Consider the following 21,019-nt stretch of genomic DNA (forward strand, 5'->3'; position numbering starts at 1 on the left):
TGATCAGTGTTTCAGCGCCATCTTGTGGTAAAAGAGGAAGAGTACAACCAAAGATCGTGTATGAGTAATAGGTTGCGGAAACGCCTCTTGCGGTATTTGTAGTAGAGCTGCTGGCTAAGATCCACCTTTGGAGATTTCGTCGAGTTTTTGAGAATATCCGTCGTCACTAAAATCAACACGAAAACAACACAATTGGAATTAAAATGCGACAATTGACTGCCGTATATGTCTTTTAGCGTCTCACGAAATAGGTGCATAGTGATACATCACACCCAAGCTCAACTGACTGAAACAAACTTCCCAGAATGCCTCGCTTCACCGTGTGCTCGTCTGCGGTCGTTTCAAACATGGAGGAGAGAGAAAGAAAAAGTGTAACAACAGCCGGTGCAGAGACGGTGCCAGCAGCCGGTCCCAGTACACCGCTAGTACCGGAGCACGACCCGGAGGCAGAGAGGAAAGATGGGGGCGCTGAGGCGGATAAAATAGATGTCTGCTCTGAGAAGTTTGACCCCCTCTTAGCCTTGTACTCTCCGACTGTGTCGGTTCCTTTTCCAAACATCAAATGTTTCAACAATGTGGCAGAGTACGAGAGCTTTTTGAGGGGCGGCCGGGGCAGAGCCAAACCGGAGAATGTGGAGAAGAAGCGGCTGAAGGCGATGAAAGGCGTGGCGGACCCGGAGCGCATCGAGAGGCTGAAGAGGCTCATGGTGAAGAGCCCGCTGCCAGAGTCAGGGGAGGGGGAGAGCAGCGGCACGCCGCGGAGCAGGAGGCGGCAGAAGCCCCAGAAAAATGTCCTGACAAGGATGCCCTGTAGGTTCAATACCCACTACTACCTCACTGGTTCATAGGGTGCAACTTAGTTGTGTTCAAGTGTTGTAAAGTGGGTTGGAATATTTGGGATTTGTTTGGTCCTTTGGAGCCTCAAATAAACTGCACAGAAGTTACACTGCGTCACTCAAAGCCTCTGAAGTAGTAACTTATGATTATGGTTATATATATATGTATATATATATATATATATATATATATATATGGTTGGCGTCCTCACCTATCTTTATGTTCAAATGCAAAACTAAACCTTTAACATTGTCTTGTTATACCTGTAGTTTGCATCTGATCTACAAATGATTGCCCATAATTGACTATCACTGCCCCTGCCCTGGCCCTCCCAGCTCACAACGTCGTGCCCACCACAAAAACAACTCATCAGATAACAATTGGTTAGAGAAATCATTTCATAGATTAGCAGATAGCAGTTATTGCAGATGTCAGAGCATGCATCAGTTGATAAGTTACAACTTGCAGGTAAAAACAATGGCAGCAGCATATAGATTGTCAAAAAGAGAAGACCAACACGTTTATTTTCCAACTGCTACACATTTCACAAACATTTTTTAAATTGTTTTTGCTTGCAATATTAGTGACCAGTGCAAATTAAGGTGACAAATTAACAGACAAACCATCATAAAGGGCGCTAGTTATGTTTTTTGGCCAAACTGCCAGAACATTGACATCATTTTCATAATTATAAACATCAACTTTCTGACTCTATACACCTTGAATTTTCATCCTTTGCCTTCTTTGTGTATTTTCTGTGCTTTATTAATCTGCCGTGTGTCCTCAGTGTGTAAAGGCAGCCCTTTGGGCGAGCTGTACCGATGTGTTGAGGAGAGGATAAGGGTCAAAGTTCACATCAGGACCTTCAAGGGACTGAGGGGAGTGTGCTCTGGCTTCGTCGTGGCCTTTGACAAGTTCTGGAACATGGTGAGTAATTTCCCACCTGCGTTTTCTCATTATACTTTTTACTTGACAGCTGCTACATGCCGAATCTGTAATAATCCACAACATACTTGAAACCATGAATGTGATGTCTTCATATTGGCCTTTCACCATTTGTTTTTATTTCTGTTTGTCAGGCTATGGTTGATGTAGATGAGACATACAGAGAGCCTCTGCTTGGAGAGGCATTCTACCATGAGAAAGCCCTCACCATTTCACGGGTAAGTGCTAGTTTTCACTGTGTATCTGACCGAAATATTTCCTACTTAGTAATAGTTAAAGTTAGAATCCCTTAGTTTCCTCTCCTGGTCAGCGGCAACATTTCATTTTGCAGAGAAAGTGACCATGCCTTGTTTTTTAAGCGCCTTTTTGATCAACGGTCATGGTCAGTCCTGGCCTTGGTGATACTGTGCTTCCTGTGCTTATCAATAAAAGCCATCCTGAGCGTTTTTCATGTGAAGCAGCAGCGGTTGGAAATGTTTGGTTTGCATAATCTTAAACAGTTCTGGTATGGCATTAGGAGAGTGAACAGTCAACAGTGAGGCTGACGTCTGTGAGATAAAATGAAACATAAACAGTAACGCTGGATGATGCACATGCATCACTTCCTGCAAATCCCTCTTTGTCCAATTTTTATTATTATTTATATTTTCTAAGCCTTTATTTGATAGGACAGTGTAGAGTGACAGGAAATGGGACAGAGAGCAGATGAATGACATGCAGCAAAGAGTCTGGCCGGCCGGGAGTCGAACCGGGGACTCGCTGCTCAGAGCATTTGCGACCATGTGGTATGCGCCCTAACCAATTGACTGTTGGGCGTCCCCTTAGGTAGGTCATTGTTGAATCCAGCACAGGAATGGCAAACCCCACCATTAACACTGATAACTACTATATACAAAGGTAGTTACAGAATGTAAATATGTTGAATGACTATGGCTGAAAAAATGCAGACCATAAATGGTGTCAGAAATTGGATTTGATGTCATCAAGATAGTTTTATCCACAAATGTTGATGTGACCAAAATCTTTGTGCAGCTCTTTGAGAAGCTGAAGCTCCAGGAAAGCTCAGGAGGTGATGAGCCAGCAAAGAAGCTAGAAGCCAAGGAACAAGCCAGCAAGCATCAGCCTGAAAACCCCAAAGCTACTCGAACAAGCCGGTCTTCTCACCCTACCAGCAGCAGAGGGGAGAGCAGGACAGAGTCCATGCTGTCGGATGCTGTTAAAACCTCACAGGATAAACACAAAGTCTCGCTAAAGGCTCAGGGCCCAGAGGGCTTTCAGAAGAACAACTCCCAGCCGTACGGCAAGGTCCATACACGCCACATCAACCAGCTCTTCATCCGGGGTGAGAGCGTTGTCCTGGTTAACCCACAGCCACTCTGATTTTTGTCTTGCGTTTATACTGCAAACATGAGCTGCAACTACATTTTAATTTGATATGTTTTGGTATTGTATTATATGTTACGCTGAACATGAACTGTAATAATAGATGTGTGTAGGTGAAATACCAGAGAGATCTCTATGATTTAATTAGATTCGAAAGAATCAAACAAGGATTGCTGTTATATCATATTGATATGGAGGGTTTTCTCTGCCCACCAGATATATCATGGTGATTTTGAGAAATAAAAGCTTCTCAGCTCTAATTATGGTCATTTCTTGTCTTATATTCCTGTCTGTCAGCCACTAAAGAAAATTAATTTTGACCTTCCTCCGCCACAGCATAAATAACTGTGTCTGTGTTATGTTTGTTACCCAGCAGGTGGCAGCATAAACACATTAGTGTCATCTGCAAGGCCATTGTCTCGGAGAGCTTGTCCCTTTATGTTGCTTTTCCCCGTTAGTTTGAAAAGGAATGACAGCGCAGTCTCAGTGGACTTCATAAATGCATTATGAATAATTGAGTTTGTGAAGCTAGAGATTGCAGATGGCACTCAAAAGCTGTCATTTGTCTTGACGTCTCAGATTGCTTTTACTCTTTAATGGGCACATTACCCATAAAAGCACAATTTACTGCATCTCGTGGAAATTGTAAAGATGTTGCGTTTTTTTTTTGTTTTTTTTAAATGGCAGGGGTTACTTTTGGATGATGAGTGGCACAGGATGATTGTATGTTGCGATAATGTTCCCAGTCCTGCGTCAAGAGTTTTTGAGTACCTTCTTATTTTAGTTTTTCTTCATTTGACTTCAGAGTTTAATTGACCTTCTTTTTATATATGTTATGCCATAAATAGGACAAATTCTATCAGTAGCCGAACTGTTGTTCGTCTATATGCTGTTACTTTTTTATATAATGTATCAGAATATTATTAGTATAGCCCATTTACCAGACCTCTCCTGAGAGTGAAAATGGGGTCAATTGTTTAATGCAAGCCGTGTTTGAGTCGTGTTTGTCACACCAGTGTGTTCTAACAAACCTTGATACAATATGAGAAGGGCAGAGGACTGATGGCTACGAGAAGGATACAGTTAGACTACGTTATCTGACCTTTTCCAGTGTTGCTACTTCAGTTCACCTGTTTTCACTTGGACTCTAATCTGTCACGTGTGTCTTAATTTGACTTGTTACCTGCACTGTGATGCACTCGGCAGTGGAAATCTATGGATTTGGTGTTCAGCGTAGTATTTATGTACTGTTAGTGTTTACAGTCCCAGCAGTTGTTCTGTTGGCCTTATTAATATAATTTGTGGATGTACATATTTATTGAAGGTCTTTCTTTATTAGCTCAAACAATGAAGTTAAAAAACTGGCGTCAACTAAATGTAATTTCAAAGTCGAGGACAGTGGCTTCACTTTTGCTGCTTGAAGCTCTTTTGAACGGCGCTAATGACACAGCACACCAAATAACACACACCATTAACAGATTTCAATCAACTGTTTAATGTTGTAGATAAAGAATCTTGATGTGTAAATCAAATCAAAATGGGAATAATGCAAAATTTTATTTCTCTCAAAGGATTTCTTTTTTTTTACATTTGCATATACTAGTGTTTCAGTAACAATCCCATTTTAGAGAAGATCAAAATAATTTGAAGTAAAAAATAAAAAGCATAAAACAATCTACTGAGATATTTTAGAAAAAACAGCAAACAGATTTTGGTCATTTTAATGCTTCAGACTCCAATGCAAGGCTACTGTGTGTTAGTGTGCTCAGCCTCTTGAGCCCTTGGGAGAGCCGGAAAGCACAACTTCAAACCTCATGGGGCTGCAGAATCCACTACCTTCTCCTCTGGTCAGTGAATTATTTATCTCATCGTTGACATACCAAATATATCAGGCAACCAAGATTTACTTATCAATCACTCATTACAAGGGTCAGGAGGCAACCATCGGCAGGCACTTGAACCACGGAAGAGCAATGTTTTGTACATCTTACAGACACATCACTTAGTCGATGTACTGCTAAGTAAGATTCTTCATTATCTGTTACTCCAAAACACACCTTCATCCAATCACAATAATGTAATCAGTGAGAACAAGCTGCATCTGACTCTCTCTTTTCACACAGTTTTCTGTACCTGATGGTTTTCAATACATGCAGACTTGGACTAATGACCGTTATGGCAGCAACAATGTTTTCAAGATTGTTGTTTTTAATGTGTAACAATAACAAAGATGGAAGGTGAGAAGGCAGCATTTAGCAAGATGCACTGTTGAGCATTTTAAGAGACAACTGATAGATGTACAAACAAATCTTAATAACAGTCTGCATCAACAGAGCAGTCAGGTGCTGACTGAAGTATTGTCATCTTGGTGTTTTTAGAGAACTGAAGCTATCACTGGTCTGAACAGAGTGGAAACCAAATATACATGGGACAAACAAAACAGTGAATGAATGAAATAATAACACAATTGCATCTAATGTCTGTACAGACAGTACACTTGGCTTGAGGTGCAAGTACAAACACTGTTTGTACATAGTACAGAAACTCAGTTCTGGTAGCTGTCCTCAACACTGCACAGTCACATTGTCTCCTTCAAAGAGGTTAACTGAAGAGAAAAGGCAAAGGTCTTTCAGGCACTCTGCTGTAATAAAGAACCCACAACCCCTGTATGAGGCTCTTTCTACCCACTGATTATCTCATTTGGATGCAAACTGATTATAATATTTGTCATAAGTAAAATCTATAGATATATATACCTATAAGAAAGGCCACAAATGATGGTCTGTTGAAGGAGAAACTCCTAAAATTGATCAATAGCTTTCACTCCACACACTCATTCATTACTTTAACTGTAGCGCTGACAGGCCACATCTGGAGTGTGCGCACACTATGTACAAAGAGAAGGTGTCAATGTGCTTTGTAATAGGCCTTAAGTCATATCAGATTTGGTCTGTGTGATACAACTACTCACATTGTCACTGCCTCTTCTATAGGAACTTCATAACTTAATTGTAAGGGCTCCAGATTTCTATTTACAGGTCAAAGGAAGAGCAAGAAAAAAAAAAAAGAGGTAACCTGACATTCTTAATTGTACATTAGAAAGTTAAAATGGCTGATCATGTTATCCAAACTCATCATTCAGTAAGGTTACTGAGAATGAATCTCAAAAAATATGCAGCTACTGATATATGTTTTTGCTATTCTGGTGATTTCACTTGATTGAGGTTATAAAGCAAATCTCCCTGACATTCTCACGGTGGCACACACTTCCTCTTCTCACTTCTCACCGACTCATAACAAACAAACAAGGCACACTATCAGAGTGTATGTCTGACAACCAACCCAGACCAGGCAGATCATTGGTTCAAACAACACACACACATTCACTCATTTAGATCTGTATCACTACATGGTATTACTTTCAAATTTAAGGAGATTGCAGGGTGTCGGTATTATGATAGTTGATATTATTCAAGTACTCTTTGTTTGCAGCTCATAACAATCCTTCACCAATGGACGGAGGGAGAGAGAGAGAGAGAGAGAGAGACAGAGACTGATACCACTCCTCCTGATAATCTTTGCTCTCCAGGTCCATCACTTTCCGAAGTTGCCGAAGTCAGCAAAGGCATCGTGTTTGGGCTGCTGGACCATTGCAGGGTTCATCCCCATTCCCATCCCCATAGCACCAGGCATCCCCATGGCCATACCTGCCTGTGGCATCCCCATGTTCATGCCCATCCCCATCATGCCCTGGTTGGGAGCCATCCCCATCCCCATACCCATTCCCATTCCCATGCTAGCACCAGGATGCATCATGGGATTCATGGGCGGCCTGACTGTTGTAGGTCCAAGGCTCATGGCAGAAACTCCTTGGGAGAGCATGTTGGCCTGGTTACCTGGAAATGATAGAACTCAATAAATTAAAAAAAAAATCACATTTCAAGTATGCTTTAACAAAGAAGACAAAGTCTGGTTATATGGTCACTATTCATGTCAGATCCATTTCTCTCACCTTGTTGGAGGGTGTTGAGGCTGGGCTGGTTAGGCTTGGGGGGCTGCATGCCTGGACTTAGGAAGTCCAGGCTGATGTTAACAGAGTGGTCTGACCAGGTGGAAGGGAGGGACGCTTTGGCTCCGGCACCTTGAGAGGCCACTCCCTGCTGCGCTGGCTGGAGGGGCTGCACAGACTGTGGAAGTAGCGGACCTCCTATGTTCTGGAGGGGCTGGTACAGACAAAGATACACACTCGCTCAGACAGTGTAAAGGATACAACTAATCCAGTCTTAAATCACTGAAATATACAGTGATAAGATGCATAAAAGCTCCAACACTGAAATACATTATGGTCAGATACAGTTTTTGTCATTATTTAAGGCCTTAAACCTTAAGCCTGACCCATTAAACCCTGATACTGTCTGTTACTGTCTCCTTCTGAACTCATTAAAACATGCCAAACGAAGTAACGACAGACTGAGAGAGTGGTGTGTGTCTTCTCAGTGAAACAAAGAATGAGCTTTATTTATTTATTTTTTTAAGTAGGTCAACAACCTTTTAACATGGAAATAATGTCGACATATGCAGGCTTTTGTTAGGGTTTTAATGTTTCTGAAACTCAAACCTGATTCTTCTCATTCTGTGTGTCAGTAACAGGAGGAGTGGGTGGTTAGTGGGTGGTCTCTGGGGGAGATGAGCATCTGGTGAGGCTGCATGTTAACCCTCTACCATCATGGTTGCCCATCTTTCAATCACAAGAGCTATGTCTCTATCACACGGATGCTTACTGATGTGGTCAACAAGCAGTGTGACCTGTGAATAACTGTGTCAAAAACAAAAGCTCCTGTGCCAGAGTAATAGGTTAGTTATATGATTCATCACATCTGTTTGGTATTTATCTCTTTGCCGCTTCATGCATAAGCATCAAATGGGAAGTGATATTTGATATTTAATGGCCAATGGGAAATCAATAAGTCCATGGTTAGATAAAAAAAAAAAAAAATTGATTGGCTAAATCTCAAACTGTACAGTTTACACTGTAAAAATACAGTGGAAACCAATTACAGTGATACTGTCTTTCCAGTTCAAATTGATCACTATAAACACATGATTAATATAAACCCAATTCTTTTTCTCCTTTGTCTTTATTTCTCACGCAGATTACCATCAAATTTAGATTTGTATATTTATTACATGAGTATAAAGTAATGAAACGAGCAGCTTTGCTATTTATTGATGTAAAGATGAAATAATACTGTGCTGTGGCCCCCTTCTCCTCCAAGCCCAGAGTGACTGGTCAGGGTGAAAGCATTACGCTCCACTCATGTAACATACCTGCTGCTGTGAGAGAGCAGGGACACTAATTATGCACTGTAAGAGTCCCAAAACATGAGTAGATAAGGAAAGTGAGGGCAAAATAACTCACTGAGCCATGGCAGTGAAGATATGACACAGCGCACAAGTGTGCACAGCACAGCACACATACAAACACACAGACACAAACAGAGTGAACTTTTGTTTGAATGTTTTGAATGTCTGGAGAGAAGGCAGAGATGGTTGTTACCAGTTGTTAGACACTGTGTCCAAAAACCTCGTACAAATAAGTTAGAAGAGAGCCTTTGCATATGACAGCTTGCAGTAGTAGGCTCCAAATTATTTTTTCCATACATTGTCATGTATGATAAGACCCAAAATGAACACTAAGTGGACTACCTGTTTACTATAAGCAAATTATTTAAACAGCATTTGTATAGGATTGATCCTGTCCAAAGCTTTTTAATCCATATAAGCAGTCGATCGCTGTAACCATGATCGCTGTCAGCAGCCTCCACTAAAGTGATGGCAATAGAATTCATATCTAGAACCTAACTGTTTTTTTTGTGTCTCTACTAATACTATTCTAAGCTAGATAGAATACAGGATAATATCAATGTATTTATAAGTTCTAACCATAATGTTTTTAAACTAATAAATCATTAATCAATCCATCTGGTATCTAACTGCTATATCTTCCACTGATGGAGATGGTAATTATACTCTGCTGCTAGTGAGTAAGACTGATTGGCTTGTCATGACTGTTTGGGTCAGTATTGCCCTGCTTGATAATGTTGATTAAGTCTATTCAAAACAAAGCCAGTGCACTGTAAGAAGCGTTTTTCTCACACTCTAACAGACTCTGATATGAGTCTAGTCCTGTAGCTACTGCAGAGACAGTGTGAGGAAGGCGATCCAATTCAGCTCCAATATTTGTGTAAATTCATAAAAATCTCTGAAATAATCACCTGGTAACTATGATGACAATACTTTTCATCTAACATCTAATCTTTTATTTAACCCTCAGATTTATCAGTCTAGCTCCCTATCAATTAAACATAAAATCATGAAGTGCATCGCTATTTTCCTGCAGATATTTTGCTTGCACTTGGATCATTTATGCTTCCTTCATGTGTCTTGTAATGATATGTATATCGATGAATTATTAAAAAAGGATGCGTGTGTGTATGAGTGCAATCATGCATACCTGTGACCTAGACTGGGGCAGTACTGTGCTGCTCATTGTCTGTGTGCTGCTCATGCTAAAGTTGAGGCTCTGGGAGGATGTGAGGGACTGAGTTGGCCCCATCAAGTCAAACAGGTCTGCTGAGGCAGGACCAGAGCCTGGAGCTGAGACTGGGGTGGGTGCTGGGGCATTGGCAGCAGCAGTGGGAGGGGCTGTTGTCATGGCTCCAAAAAGGTCATTTTTACTGGTGTCGACGGACTGAGCAGACACTGGCATCTGACCTCCAGGGAAGGCATTCCACTCTCCAAAGTCTCCATTACTGTTGGAGGCTGGTGCTGCTGCAACAAGTAAAAAAGACAGTTGTGTAAATGTTTAAATTTACCATCCAAACAGTAATGTTTGTATTGTGGGCTTTGTTAATAATTGAAAGATTCAGCAAATAAAAGTCAAACAAGTAAACTTAAACCTGTCACAGCAATTAAGAATAAACCACTGAGTGTTTAGTGAGGACAGTTCAGCTGTATCCAGGGCATTCTCGGTGACCACTGGTGCCACATTTTAAATTTTCATTGAACTGGTCCTGCTTGTTGTCTCTCTCCCTTTCTCAATCTCTCTCAGCTTCCTCCACCCCCACCAACTTCTTCCTCTGTCCCTGTCTCCTTGTCATCCATAACAGGAGTTGATGTGTGTCTGTTCTTGTTATGCAGAGCAGGTAGCAGGCTCCATATGGCCAGGGCTCCCTCCCAGCATCCCTGTGAATATTCTAGCAGTATGGCTGCAACAGCACAGCACACACATACATACACACTCTAACACACAAAAAAAAAACCAACCAGATCCTGAGGAGAGGCCGACTGAGGCAGCAGACGAGGAGAAGTCAGCAAATCCACTGATCAGGTCTGCATTGAGAAACAGACATAAACATGTCAATTTTACACAAGCGAGCTCCAGGTGTCATTCTACCATAGTTAGCATTCCTTCAGCGTCAGAAGTGTAGGAGGGAGGGGAGGGGTGGCAGTAGATAGGTGGAGGAGACCAAACATCTGTTCAGTGCTCCCACCCTCTCCACTCACCAGGGACTGCTCCAAAAACATCTGGTGCACTTAGTTCCTATACATCAACTCCCTCCCCCTGTTGTCCCCAAAATCTGAAGCTAGCAGCAGCAGCTGGGCACTGTCACTGCAAACAGAGTCTTGTCCTGTAGTCACTGTGGAGTTTCCTGGATTTACTGGTGTCTAGCTTATTTGCTAAGAAAATACAGCATGTGAATAAAACATATATTTGACAGCATATTTTATCTTTTGGGCAGAGACTAGCTGTTTCCCTAAGGTTCCAGTGTGTGTGCTAAGCTATGCTGAACATGTTTCTCTGCTAAAGCCATAGAAATGCAACTGATATCAATCTGTTTAACTAACTCCTGTTAGACAACAAACAAGTGCATTTCACAAAATGTCAAGGTATTTAATAACATTAAACCTGTGGCAGCAGGTTGGCTTGGTGTTGTGTCCACCATTAGTAGGTCAGCTAGGCCAGTACTGGAAGGTTGAGGGGCTGCTGCTGGCTGGGGCTGGAATACAGAACATTTACAAAGACATCAGGAGACAGTGAATACATAACTTCATGCACAATTCTCATCTTATATGCTTTTGTGTGGTCTTGCTACCTGTTTGGTGGTGGTGTTTGGGCTCCTGTCTCCTGTGTAGTTGGCTGCAGCTCCCAAGTCCACCTTCCTTGACGGGACCCCTCCTCTCTTGCGTGTTGCTGTTGTCTCTGTTGCTTGGACTATTTGTACACTCTTGGTGGTAACAGTCTCCTCTTCATCTTTGAACTCTTTTCCAGACTGGCCATTGTGAGACGAGCGGCCCCGGTCCTCCTCGTTGTCACTGTGGAGAAAATAATAGGTTAGGCTTTATCTATCAAGGAACAAACAGCATCATTATTCAAATACTGTTCTGGATGAAGCCTTGTTGTTATCTACTGCATGAACCCAAATAAATCTTTTATGTTTTCCGTCTTGGCTATTAATGTCTTGATGAGTAATTTTTGACCATGTAATTCACAGATATATTCACAATATAATTGAAAAGTTTGACTTAATTCAAAATTGTCTAGTGTGTTCACAACTGAAAATAAAGGCTGATACTGATGTAAGAACCTTTAACAGCAGTCTAGTTGTTGTTTGTCCTGTATTAGTTTGGAAGTGATAGTTAAATTTTTCTATTTTTGACTTTTGGTGGTAGGGGCCTCTCTTTTGTTTATATTTGGAACATGGTTTGTGCCTTTAAGTTCAATATGGCACTAAATATATTATGCTGCCTTGTCCGTCTCCTACCTAAATCGATCTGGTGAGTCATCTCTGTCCTTCTTCCTAAATCTGCTGATGGTATCATCAATGGTACTGCCGATTTTGTCACTTATCTCTCCCAACTTCTCGCTGAAGGGGAACTGCCCTTTATTTCTGTCCCAGTCATCGTCCCACTTTCCCCGGCTATCACTGGAGTCGTACCTGTCCCCCGCTGGAAGGAAGGAATTTAAGAAGGGGAATAAAAGGGATAGACACAAGAGAAAGAAGACATGAATTTAACTAAAACCCAATTGTTTTGGTTAATCATCAGTCTGTTCATATTACTTGCTTAAATGAGGACTTACAGTAACTTCGGTATCCCATACTGTCAGAGGATACACCAATGTATTTGTCTTTGATCTTCTTTGCCTTTTTCCGTTCCTCCCTAAGCCTGTCATCGTCCTGAACAAACTCCACCAGTTCCTTCACCTTGTGACGCACATTCACACCCTGGTCCTTCCCATTCTCATCTAGGGGCAGATGTGGAGACACAAAAACTCAGACATTTATATAATTAATGATTGAGCAACATTTTGTATTAACTTTGCAATGTGCTTAAATGACACAAATAGATGACAAATATCTCTGTACATGGAAAGCCGAATGTTCTTCCTTGTAAACAGCATCTTATATGCACACAAGGTTGGGAAGAGTGAAAGAAAGATTTAAGGCAGCGTGCATAAGGGTGTGCGTGTGTGTGTGTGTGGTTTAAGGGTTGTGGAATAAGTAGGGCTTAAGGACTTCATCCATTCATTACAGCCCACACTGAAGCTATTGTTATTAACGCCCTGCAAAGCTGAAGTGTAGAAAGCCTCACCTTATCAATCTGAAAAGAACAATTTGATGATGGATTATGATGTTTTTATTTGGCAAGTCTGTGTCTGTACCACACCTCCAACATGTAAAGAAAGAGAAAAGACCACAACAATACCTTACCTACGAAGTGGTAGCTTTCTAATGATCTCAGGTCATACAGATGTTCTCTGGCACTGGTAACAACTCTCTCTGATCCATTCCTGATTAGATGGGCCAGCAGTAGCAGAGACTGAGAAGAAGACATGTGACAGAAGTTTTAGCAAAAATTTCTTAAGCATTCTTTCTTAAACTTGGATTTTGTTAGACTCAATCCAACCTATTTAAGCTGTGATTTCTCCACCCATGGTCTTATGGTCATGACTTTATTTGTTATTGAATAGTTTGGCCTCAATTCAGAACATGTTCACAGTGTGAGGCATCTTAATTGTTTTTGTTTTGTGAATAATCAAAAAGACAAATTCAATTAAAAACACCATTCTCCACCTTTGTCTTGTTGTTGATACCTAAGTTAATAGGTTATTTAACTAATTTTAAATAGGTTTCGGTTTTAGTCTGGTTTTAAACTAAATCAATAAAGTTAAGTCTGGTCCCAAATTTAAGCATAATCAAAACTGGAATTATTGCTAAGGCTTTCGCGCCTCATGTCATAATTAAGCAAGTGTGATTATGAGATGCTTTAACAGTTTAGAAGAGTAGCAGACCTTGTAGACTCTCCTCCAGTTCTTCTTGTTGTCTCTCAACATGCGGCCCCACAGCATGTTCATCACCTCTGGAAATTGCTCATACATGAAGGTGGCTCTGAAAAAGAAAGAAAGAAAGGAAAGAGAAGAGAGAGGGATATATGACATATGTTTGAATTAGTTAATTAGTTAGTCCTCTTATAGCCTTTGAAAAAGGACCACCAAGATCTACAGAGACAGGTGTACTAAACTAAGGAAGTATTAGTTTAGTAGCACTACAGGTTCCTTTAGCATATTTGTATATGTGAATCCACTGCAACCCAAAAACTGAGAGGATTACTTATATGACTTTGTATGCAACAAGACATCAACACTGTAAATTTTGAGGCGATTTAGGTGTCTTGTTCTTCGTAATTTACTGCTGTGCAAATGTAATGTCTGGATTAATGTAGGAGGAGAGACGTGCGGGAAAGTGAGTCTGAAAAAACACCTAAAAGTCAAGACAATTTTCAGAATATCTTCTCATAGTTTTGTCTGCTTCCTTTTCTGCTTTAAGAGTGTAATCACAATGAAACTATTACTAAATGAAATTTCTGTCTCTAGTTGTCTTCATAATTATAGTTTAAATGTCAACAACAACAGAACCATTTAAAATTGTCATCTCTGCCCTAATACTGACATACAAACCAGTGCTTTCAGCATTTTGAATGAATGTTGTACACATGTAACAGCTGTGAGCCTTGTTTTCAGTACTGCCAACTGCAAAACAGTTGTTTCTGGCAGGCAGAAAAATACATTGGTAACAGGGACTTTTGTGGGTAGGGCCCAAGGACTAAGACTTAAAATAGGTTCCTATAGTTGAAAAGCAGGTGAATTTCTTAAGCTTAAGAAGATGTTCCTGGAATGGAAAAGGGCTTTATTTTATTTACAAATAACCTTGGTACTTTTCAGCAGGACATCTTTTATAACACTGTGCGTTTTCCTTACCTAGAGATTTCACTCATCAGCTGTCCTGACGGTCCCCAGGGGTCGTCATTGGTGGCCTCTCTGACTTTAGACTCCACCTCTGAGTAGTTCATCACCACGTTGGTTCTGTACAATAGAATAAAAAAAACCCATCAAACATTAATTTACAAATTATGCCAATGTGACGTATTCTACGTGTCACTTGCCATTTCAGTTCAAAATATCTGGCCACCAGTGCAAACACAATATGGACGATAGCAGATAAAAGGTTCTCTCATTATAGCCACACCCATTCACTTGTCCGTTTAAAGGCTGAGAGGACAACAGGGAGTGCTTGTGTGTGCTCTGAATCTAATCACTTGTAAAAAACAAAAACAAGGGACTAAAGAAGCCAATGCAAATTTGTGTCCAATATCAACACATAAATGGCTCTCAGTGAAACAGGGATATGCATGCTCTGGGCGAGGAACCTCAAATAAGAAGGAACACTGACACTATAAATGGTAGCTGTCTAATAATCTCAGGCTGACAGAGTATTTTCTAAACCACTTAGCTTCTATATTTCATAACGTTTAATGGAAAGAAAAAAAAAAGCTGAATTAACAAGCACCATGTATTCAACAAGGCAAGTTTAGCAGCCTGTGAACATATTCAGAGTCATGATGATTAAACAACAAACTAAGGCAAACCAAGTAATGGCCATTATCTATTCAATCAGATTACCAAAACTTGTAGTTGCAGTTCTGTTAGTAGGTCTACACTAGGTCCTCATACATGCTGTCACAACCAGCACTTATTACAAGACAGAATACTAACCTCCTAGTCACAAAAGGTGTTAAGAGGAACAAAGGATCTTCCAAGCATATTCTACAGACATACAGGATGTGGGTCCATTTCTGAAGCATTACGGTCTCTTTACATCAGCTATTTTAGGTTACTGGGCAAGGACTTTGCAGAGGAGATTTTGGATTCAAATTGGACTATTCCTGATTTAAGCATATAAATTTATTAAATAAGTTATACACACACACACACACACACATATATATATATGACATATATTCAGCAATGCCTAGATCAACTGGTTATCTAGCCAATTCCTGCAGTGGCTTGTGCAGTGTATTCACTTCACTTCTAATGCTTTGCCCTAAGAGTACTGTCACTTGCCATTTTTATGTGGCACATTAAGTAAGCCCTGTCACAGCTTTAGCCAAAACATGGCGAGGCACTATATGTGAAACCTGCAGCTCGTCATTGCTCCCTCACTACTGCCACATCAGCGATAAAATGTACAGGGCCTAGAAGAGCAAAACCAATTTGATGGTGGCGTTAACAGAGGTACACCCTCTCTGTGGCTCTGGAGAAAGCTCTATTACTACTGCAAGCTGCAGGGTACGGCTACAACTCTGACAACATACTCTCTTTTGTAAAATGTGGTCTATGCCAACAAAAGCATTTGAAAATGACCATGCCAGTTGCTTTTTCACAACAGATTCAAATCAGCTGGTGAGCGAGACATTAGGTCTTGTACTTGTATCAAATTGATTTCTCACGGGAATATTCTTCATATTACACTCAGATCAGTCCTGGATAAGACATAAGATGTAATTGGTAAAAAAAAAAAAAGAAAAGAAAAGAAAAAAAAAGGGCCCTCATTTTTCAGTTCAGGTTTCATTTAGATTCATTTAGTTTTGGAGGGTCTGATTACTTTGTGTGCTGTGTTACTAACTACATATATCCTCTGGCGATGTTATAGATACCGCACGATGTTTGCATGAATGACAGTCAAACACAGAGGATATGATGTAGTGATGCAACATCTCAACTCCTCTCAGTGGTGGCTCCCGTCCTAGTTATCAGCCAGATAAAACGGAAGCTGTGTTACTCTCTCACAGCGACACACTATCACACAGATTTCAGTTAGATACAGCACTTCAAGTCTGTCAAAACATTTCCCTTGCAGTTCAGCTCATGAACCCAATTGTATTTTATTCTTCATACGATATATGTTGCTTTCATTCACTGCAAGACTTATTTACAACAGGATAAAACATTAACTTGCATGTCCTACCTCAGCAAAAACCTTAGCTTAATCATACAACAGGAAGTGTTGCACTATGCCACACAGTCAGTGCAAAAGACTCACCGTTTGGTGACATTTTGTGAAGATTATTCAAATTTGTGTCAGTACAAAAAAAGTGACCATTTCAGAATGTCTAAAAACAAAAGCTCTTTTATTGTAGACAACTTCAAAGACGCGGGGAGGAAAGGGACATGGACACTCCCTTCCCTTTAATCTTTGAAACTCACACCTTTCTTTCTTTATCTCTTTAAATCTGTCCCTTCTCGGTGTCTCTCATGTCCCTGGAGGTAACACTACAGGTAGACATTCAGCAGGAATGTATTCTTGGATAGAGTTAAGAACAGGCCATTGTGTGGGTTTGCAAAATTAGCCATAAAACATTAGAAGGGAGGAAATATTGCGAAATAGCCTACCACAGCTCTACAGTACAGAGCAACGTGTTTGCATGTGTAGTTAGCAGTTAAGAGTTAACCTGAATGCAAAGCAGAACAAAAGACCCACAATACCCAAGGTGTTGCCCATGGCCATTGCTGGCTGGTAGATAATTTCAGGTACTATATTTCAGGTAATTGCTGGCCATGCTTGGAGAGACAATTACCTCATAACAATCACCATTTATTCAAAACCTGGTGGAAAGGTAAACAGTACCTGCCATGTCAAGCTTAACTTGTCAAATTCTTGCACCAGCACGTTGCGAAACCCTGCAGGATCACTGGTCACTGACTAATAAGCCTCTGCTGTTTATCTCGTTGTTTGTTGTTATATATCACAATTCAGTGACAGCTTACCGTGTGTAGTGATATATAGTGATACAACACAACTGATAAGACGGCTACATATCATATGTATATTGTAGACTGAATCAATGAGACAGTTGCAGCAGCAGTCGTTTAAATAAGTCATTATAATGAGTCTCTTATGTTCTGATGTATTATTTTGGGATAACCTCGGGGGTCCTTCATTATGTTGTCTGACTAGTTCCACTTGGCAAGTAGTCAGGGTGTAAGACAAACATAAAAATGTGGCAGTTAAGACGACAAACAGTAATACAGCCATGTGGTATGAAGTTTAACAAATGACATCACTCACAGTACAGCTACTGTAACGTTGAGTGAAACTTAGCTACAAGTGTCATAATAGTCGGTCCTCAGAGTAACACATTTCTATACTCTTAAAAATATTTCCAGGCAGTGGTAGACAGGCGACGGTCAGACAATATGTGCGTTAAAGTATAACGTTTTAACACTCCCTCTTTATTGTTGAGTCCAGGAGCTGTCAAACTAGCTTAGCTGGCTAGCCTAGTCGGCTAAAGCTACCTAGCCAGCGGGCTAGATAATTAGCTTGTTAGCTAAGTGAGTTAGCTTGTACTGTCGGAGAAAACGCACAAACAACACACTCAGTCATGTTATAACAGTGTGTGTGTCGTTTCACGCTAGGCGAATGACCAAGCAAAGAAACTGTGACAAAAAACTGGTACTCATACTTGAAGTAAAATAGTATTTGTCAAAGTCAGCTCACTAACTCGCTAGAAGCATCCAGGCTAGCTAACTTGTTGGAGTTACGTGACGTCAAAGTTTTGGGTACGTGTCTCTTTCAAACAGGTAAACCAAAGGGAAAAACAACACGAAACAAACGAAATATAGTTGGGAGATACTCACGCTTTGTCAACCAACTCCCTAACCTTCCACATATTCAGCATCTTGGCTCTGTGAAAAGGGGCTTTCTGCCTCGGCAAAACCCTTTACTCCAGACGTAGCTACACCGAAACCTTGAACTCCGTAAAGTAAACTCTTCTTCACCTCTCTCTCAAGGCAGGAGGCGCAAACGCACCACCGGACACACAGGAAAGGTTACTACGGGAAATGCCCCTGTAACGTCATCTAAACTGTAAAGCAGCACTGGAGTTGTAGTTTCTACGTAGTGTTCAGGCACCACCATTGCAACTGTAAGTACATTAACATTTTTATATGTATGAACAACTGCTGGTAACTTGCAGCACCGATTATGATGTATGAAAAAAAAAAACAAACAAAAAAAAACACTTGCTAGAGGAACATTGAGATTGAAGAACCTGTTGTGAATCCCATCAAGGGCCCATGGGGAGTAGACAAAATGTACATTCTAATGATTAAAAAAGTGAAATATCCTGAGACCCCATTGAAAAAAAATCTCCAATAACTGCAAAAATTAACAATAGTAATTGCAATCTGCAATAATTTGTCTTTAGTCCAAGATGCAGTGAAAATGTGGTTTACTTTAGCTCTTGACATGTCAGAATATAAGCATTATGGTTTATAAACACAGTGATGATACACGAAGACACTATGTACCCCATAGAGTATGTTGATAAATTGGCCAGGCCTATTTTGTCTTATCACATGTGGGCCAATAAGTAATTGGGCATTGCAGTACAGAAATGTACAGAGATATGTTAAGGATAGTTTTGAAATGGTAATGACATAACATAACATAGTAACATAGTCAAGTTTATGGGTTAAAAGCTTCATTTCCTTTCTCCTTGAATATTTATACATTCAAATTAATTGTTTAAATGTTCTATATCAAAATGTGTGTGGTATGTTTATATAAAAAGCTGATATAATCTCGTATATTGTATTTGACAATTTCATGAAGTGTCAAATATTGTTATCTGTATCTGCCTTCTGGGCCATATCATCAAGTACACCCATTTCTGTAACAGTTGATTCTCAATTTATCACTCGATTCTATTTTCAAGTGACATTCTTTGACTTTCACTTCATGCTGCATATTGCCCTCTATTGTAAAACCTTATTTGTTCAAATGTGTTCCAGCTTCTCCAAAACTGTGGCCTACATGATAGTCAGCAGGTCACCACCCTGTGTGTTCTCCATCCCTCCTCATCTGGCATTCAGGCATGCTACAATGACCCAGTGATGCTGTGTGACAGGCCAGGCAGGGCACTGGCTGTTTGTGTCAATCCAGATCAATCCCTCCCTCTTCTGGACAGACAACGTCACCAACAAGCAGAAAGGTCACCGGGTGTACTCAAGCCAGGCCTGATGTGGTGAGCAGGGAGGTCAGCGTAGCAAGTGAACACCCTTGACTGACTGAGTGGCATCTCAAATATTGACACAGTCGTCTTATGAGTAAGATAAACTGGTATTCTAGAGTTGATTTTAATAAAGGAATGATTACATGACTGTCAGAAGTGATTGTATCTGCCTTGAAATATGCTTTTGATTCTCCTGCAACTGGGCATATACAAAAAGTATTAAGACTATTTGTCGTATTGATTGATATTCCAGTGGGCAAGATAAGCCCTCGGATGCCCTACATCTGACAGGGTTTCTATTCTCTAATGATACGTGTAAATATGGCCCACTGCTTACACTTCTATAGGAGAGCAGGAAGAAACAACACAATAGCCAAAATACAACCCATTTGAGAAAAAAACAACAAGAAACAGCACTTAACGGCCCAGAATGCACTGCACCCAGGGGAGCAACCTCAATTACTGTTACACGTCCAAAGAGGAGAACTCTAGGAGAAGTGATTGCTGAGATGGAAATGGCTGTGTGTGTGTGTTTGTGCATGTGTGAGTATGTGTGGGTTGGAAGAGAGGATGGATAGAAAGGCACTCAGTAAAAAGATCTTTCAGAAACACTTTGCCTCAGTGACGTTGACGTGAGCTGTTGATTGACATGCACTTCTCGACAGAAACCAGAGCTATCAACCTATCTGCCACGCATTAAGAATGGCATGGTCCTCGGGGAGGGGCCTAAGTGGTAAATGATGTTGCTCAAGACACTCTCTGTCAACAATATGTGTGTATTTGTGAGTATGCGAGTGCTGAGGATGGCAAAGTATTCAATCAAAGCTTTGATTGAAAAACCCTTGTGTCCTTAAAGATCAAAATTCTGTACACTGAAGTATAGGGTGTGTGTGGATGTGAGTCTGTATGCATGTGTATGTGTGTTTTGTTTTAAGTACAGTACAGTGCTATGCAGTCAAGGGAAAAAACAACTGGGCTGGCAGAGGACTTAATTGGAGAAATATGATCTCAAACAATATTTATGCAGTTAAATTGTGCTGTCAAAGCAGTCTTTGGAGATTTTTTTTTCTTTTTTTTTTGGAGAGTTTTAGAGGCAAAAACATTCTCTGTAAGAAATCTTGTAGACCCATATTCTGTCTTTGGATATGGAAGCCGTTCTTTGATATTTCATATTTTATAACCACATTCCATTCATCATCTTGCTCTTCGGTTGATCATCAGTTTGGTCTACTGAGACCAAGTTGTCACTAACAACTTTTGAGTTGCAGGAGATGAAAAACTAAGCTAGATAAACATGCTGTAATTGTAACACAGGCATCACTAGGGGGCACTCTGACTTCTCTGGTACTGGAGACTGCTGATTGTTGTGCAGGGGTTAGTGTATTCAGTGTCTGTGCACATAAGAGTGTGTGTGTGTGTGTGTGTGTCAGTCAGTGCG

The 21,019-nt window shown here is 40.6% G+C and overlaps 2 protein-coding genes across 3 annotated transcripts; one reads left to right on the forward strand and one right to left on the reverse strand.

The window, feature by feature from the left end:
- Positions 1–100: 100 nt before the first annotated feature.
- On the forward strand, positions 101–3,425 carry lsm11 (LSM11, U7 small nuclear RNA associated). Its single transcript, XM_071506712.1, has 4 exons — positions 101–810; positions 1,625–1,764; positions 1,917–2,000; positions 2,815–3,425. The coding sequence occupies exons 1-4, from the start codon at positions 306–308 to the stop codon at positions 3,160–3,162; spliced, it is 1,077 nt and encodes a 358-aa protein (XP_071362813.1). The 5' UTR covers positions 101–305; the 3' UTR covers positions 3,163–3,425.
- A 1,219-nt stretch (positions 3,426–4,644) lies between these two features.
- On the reverse strand, positions 4,645–18,348 carry clint1a (clathrin interactor 1a). Of its 2 annotated transcripts, none has more exons than XM_071506711.1 (12): positions 18,206–18,348; positions 14,486–14,590; positions 13,520–13,616; positions 12,939–13,047; positions 12,308–12,472; positions 11,991–12,174; positions 11,322–11,541; positions 11,135–11,225; positions 10,492–10,557; positions 9,680–9,993; positions 7,178–7,388; positions 4,645–7,061 (listed from the first exon to the last, which is right to left on the reverse strand). In XM_071506711.1, exons 1-12 carry the CDS (start codon positions 18,244–18,246, stop codon positions 6,760–6,762), a joined length of 1,905 nt encoding a protein of 634 aa, XP_071362812.1. In that variant the 5' UTR covers positions 18,247–18,348; the 3' UTR covers positions 4,645–6,759. The 2 variants fall into 2 exon arrangements, with proteins under 2 accessions (XP_071362812.1, XP_071362811.1); XM_071506710.1 differs by having other exon boundaries at positions 9,680–9,996.
- Between the last annotated feature and the right edge of the window lie 2,671 nt (positions 18,349–21,019).

Source organism: Trachinotus anak, unplaced genomic scaffold (genome assembly GCF_046630095.1).
Source record: "Trachinotus anak isolate AG129_WGS33_773 ecotype Australia unplaced genomic scaffold, CSIRO_AGI_Tana_v1 ptg000021l, whole genome shotgun sequence".
NCBI classification, from domain to species: Eukaryota; Metazoa; Chordata; class Actinopteri; order Carangiformes; family Carangidae; genus Trachinotus; species Trachinotus anak.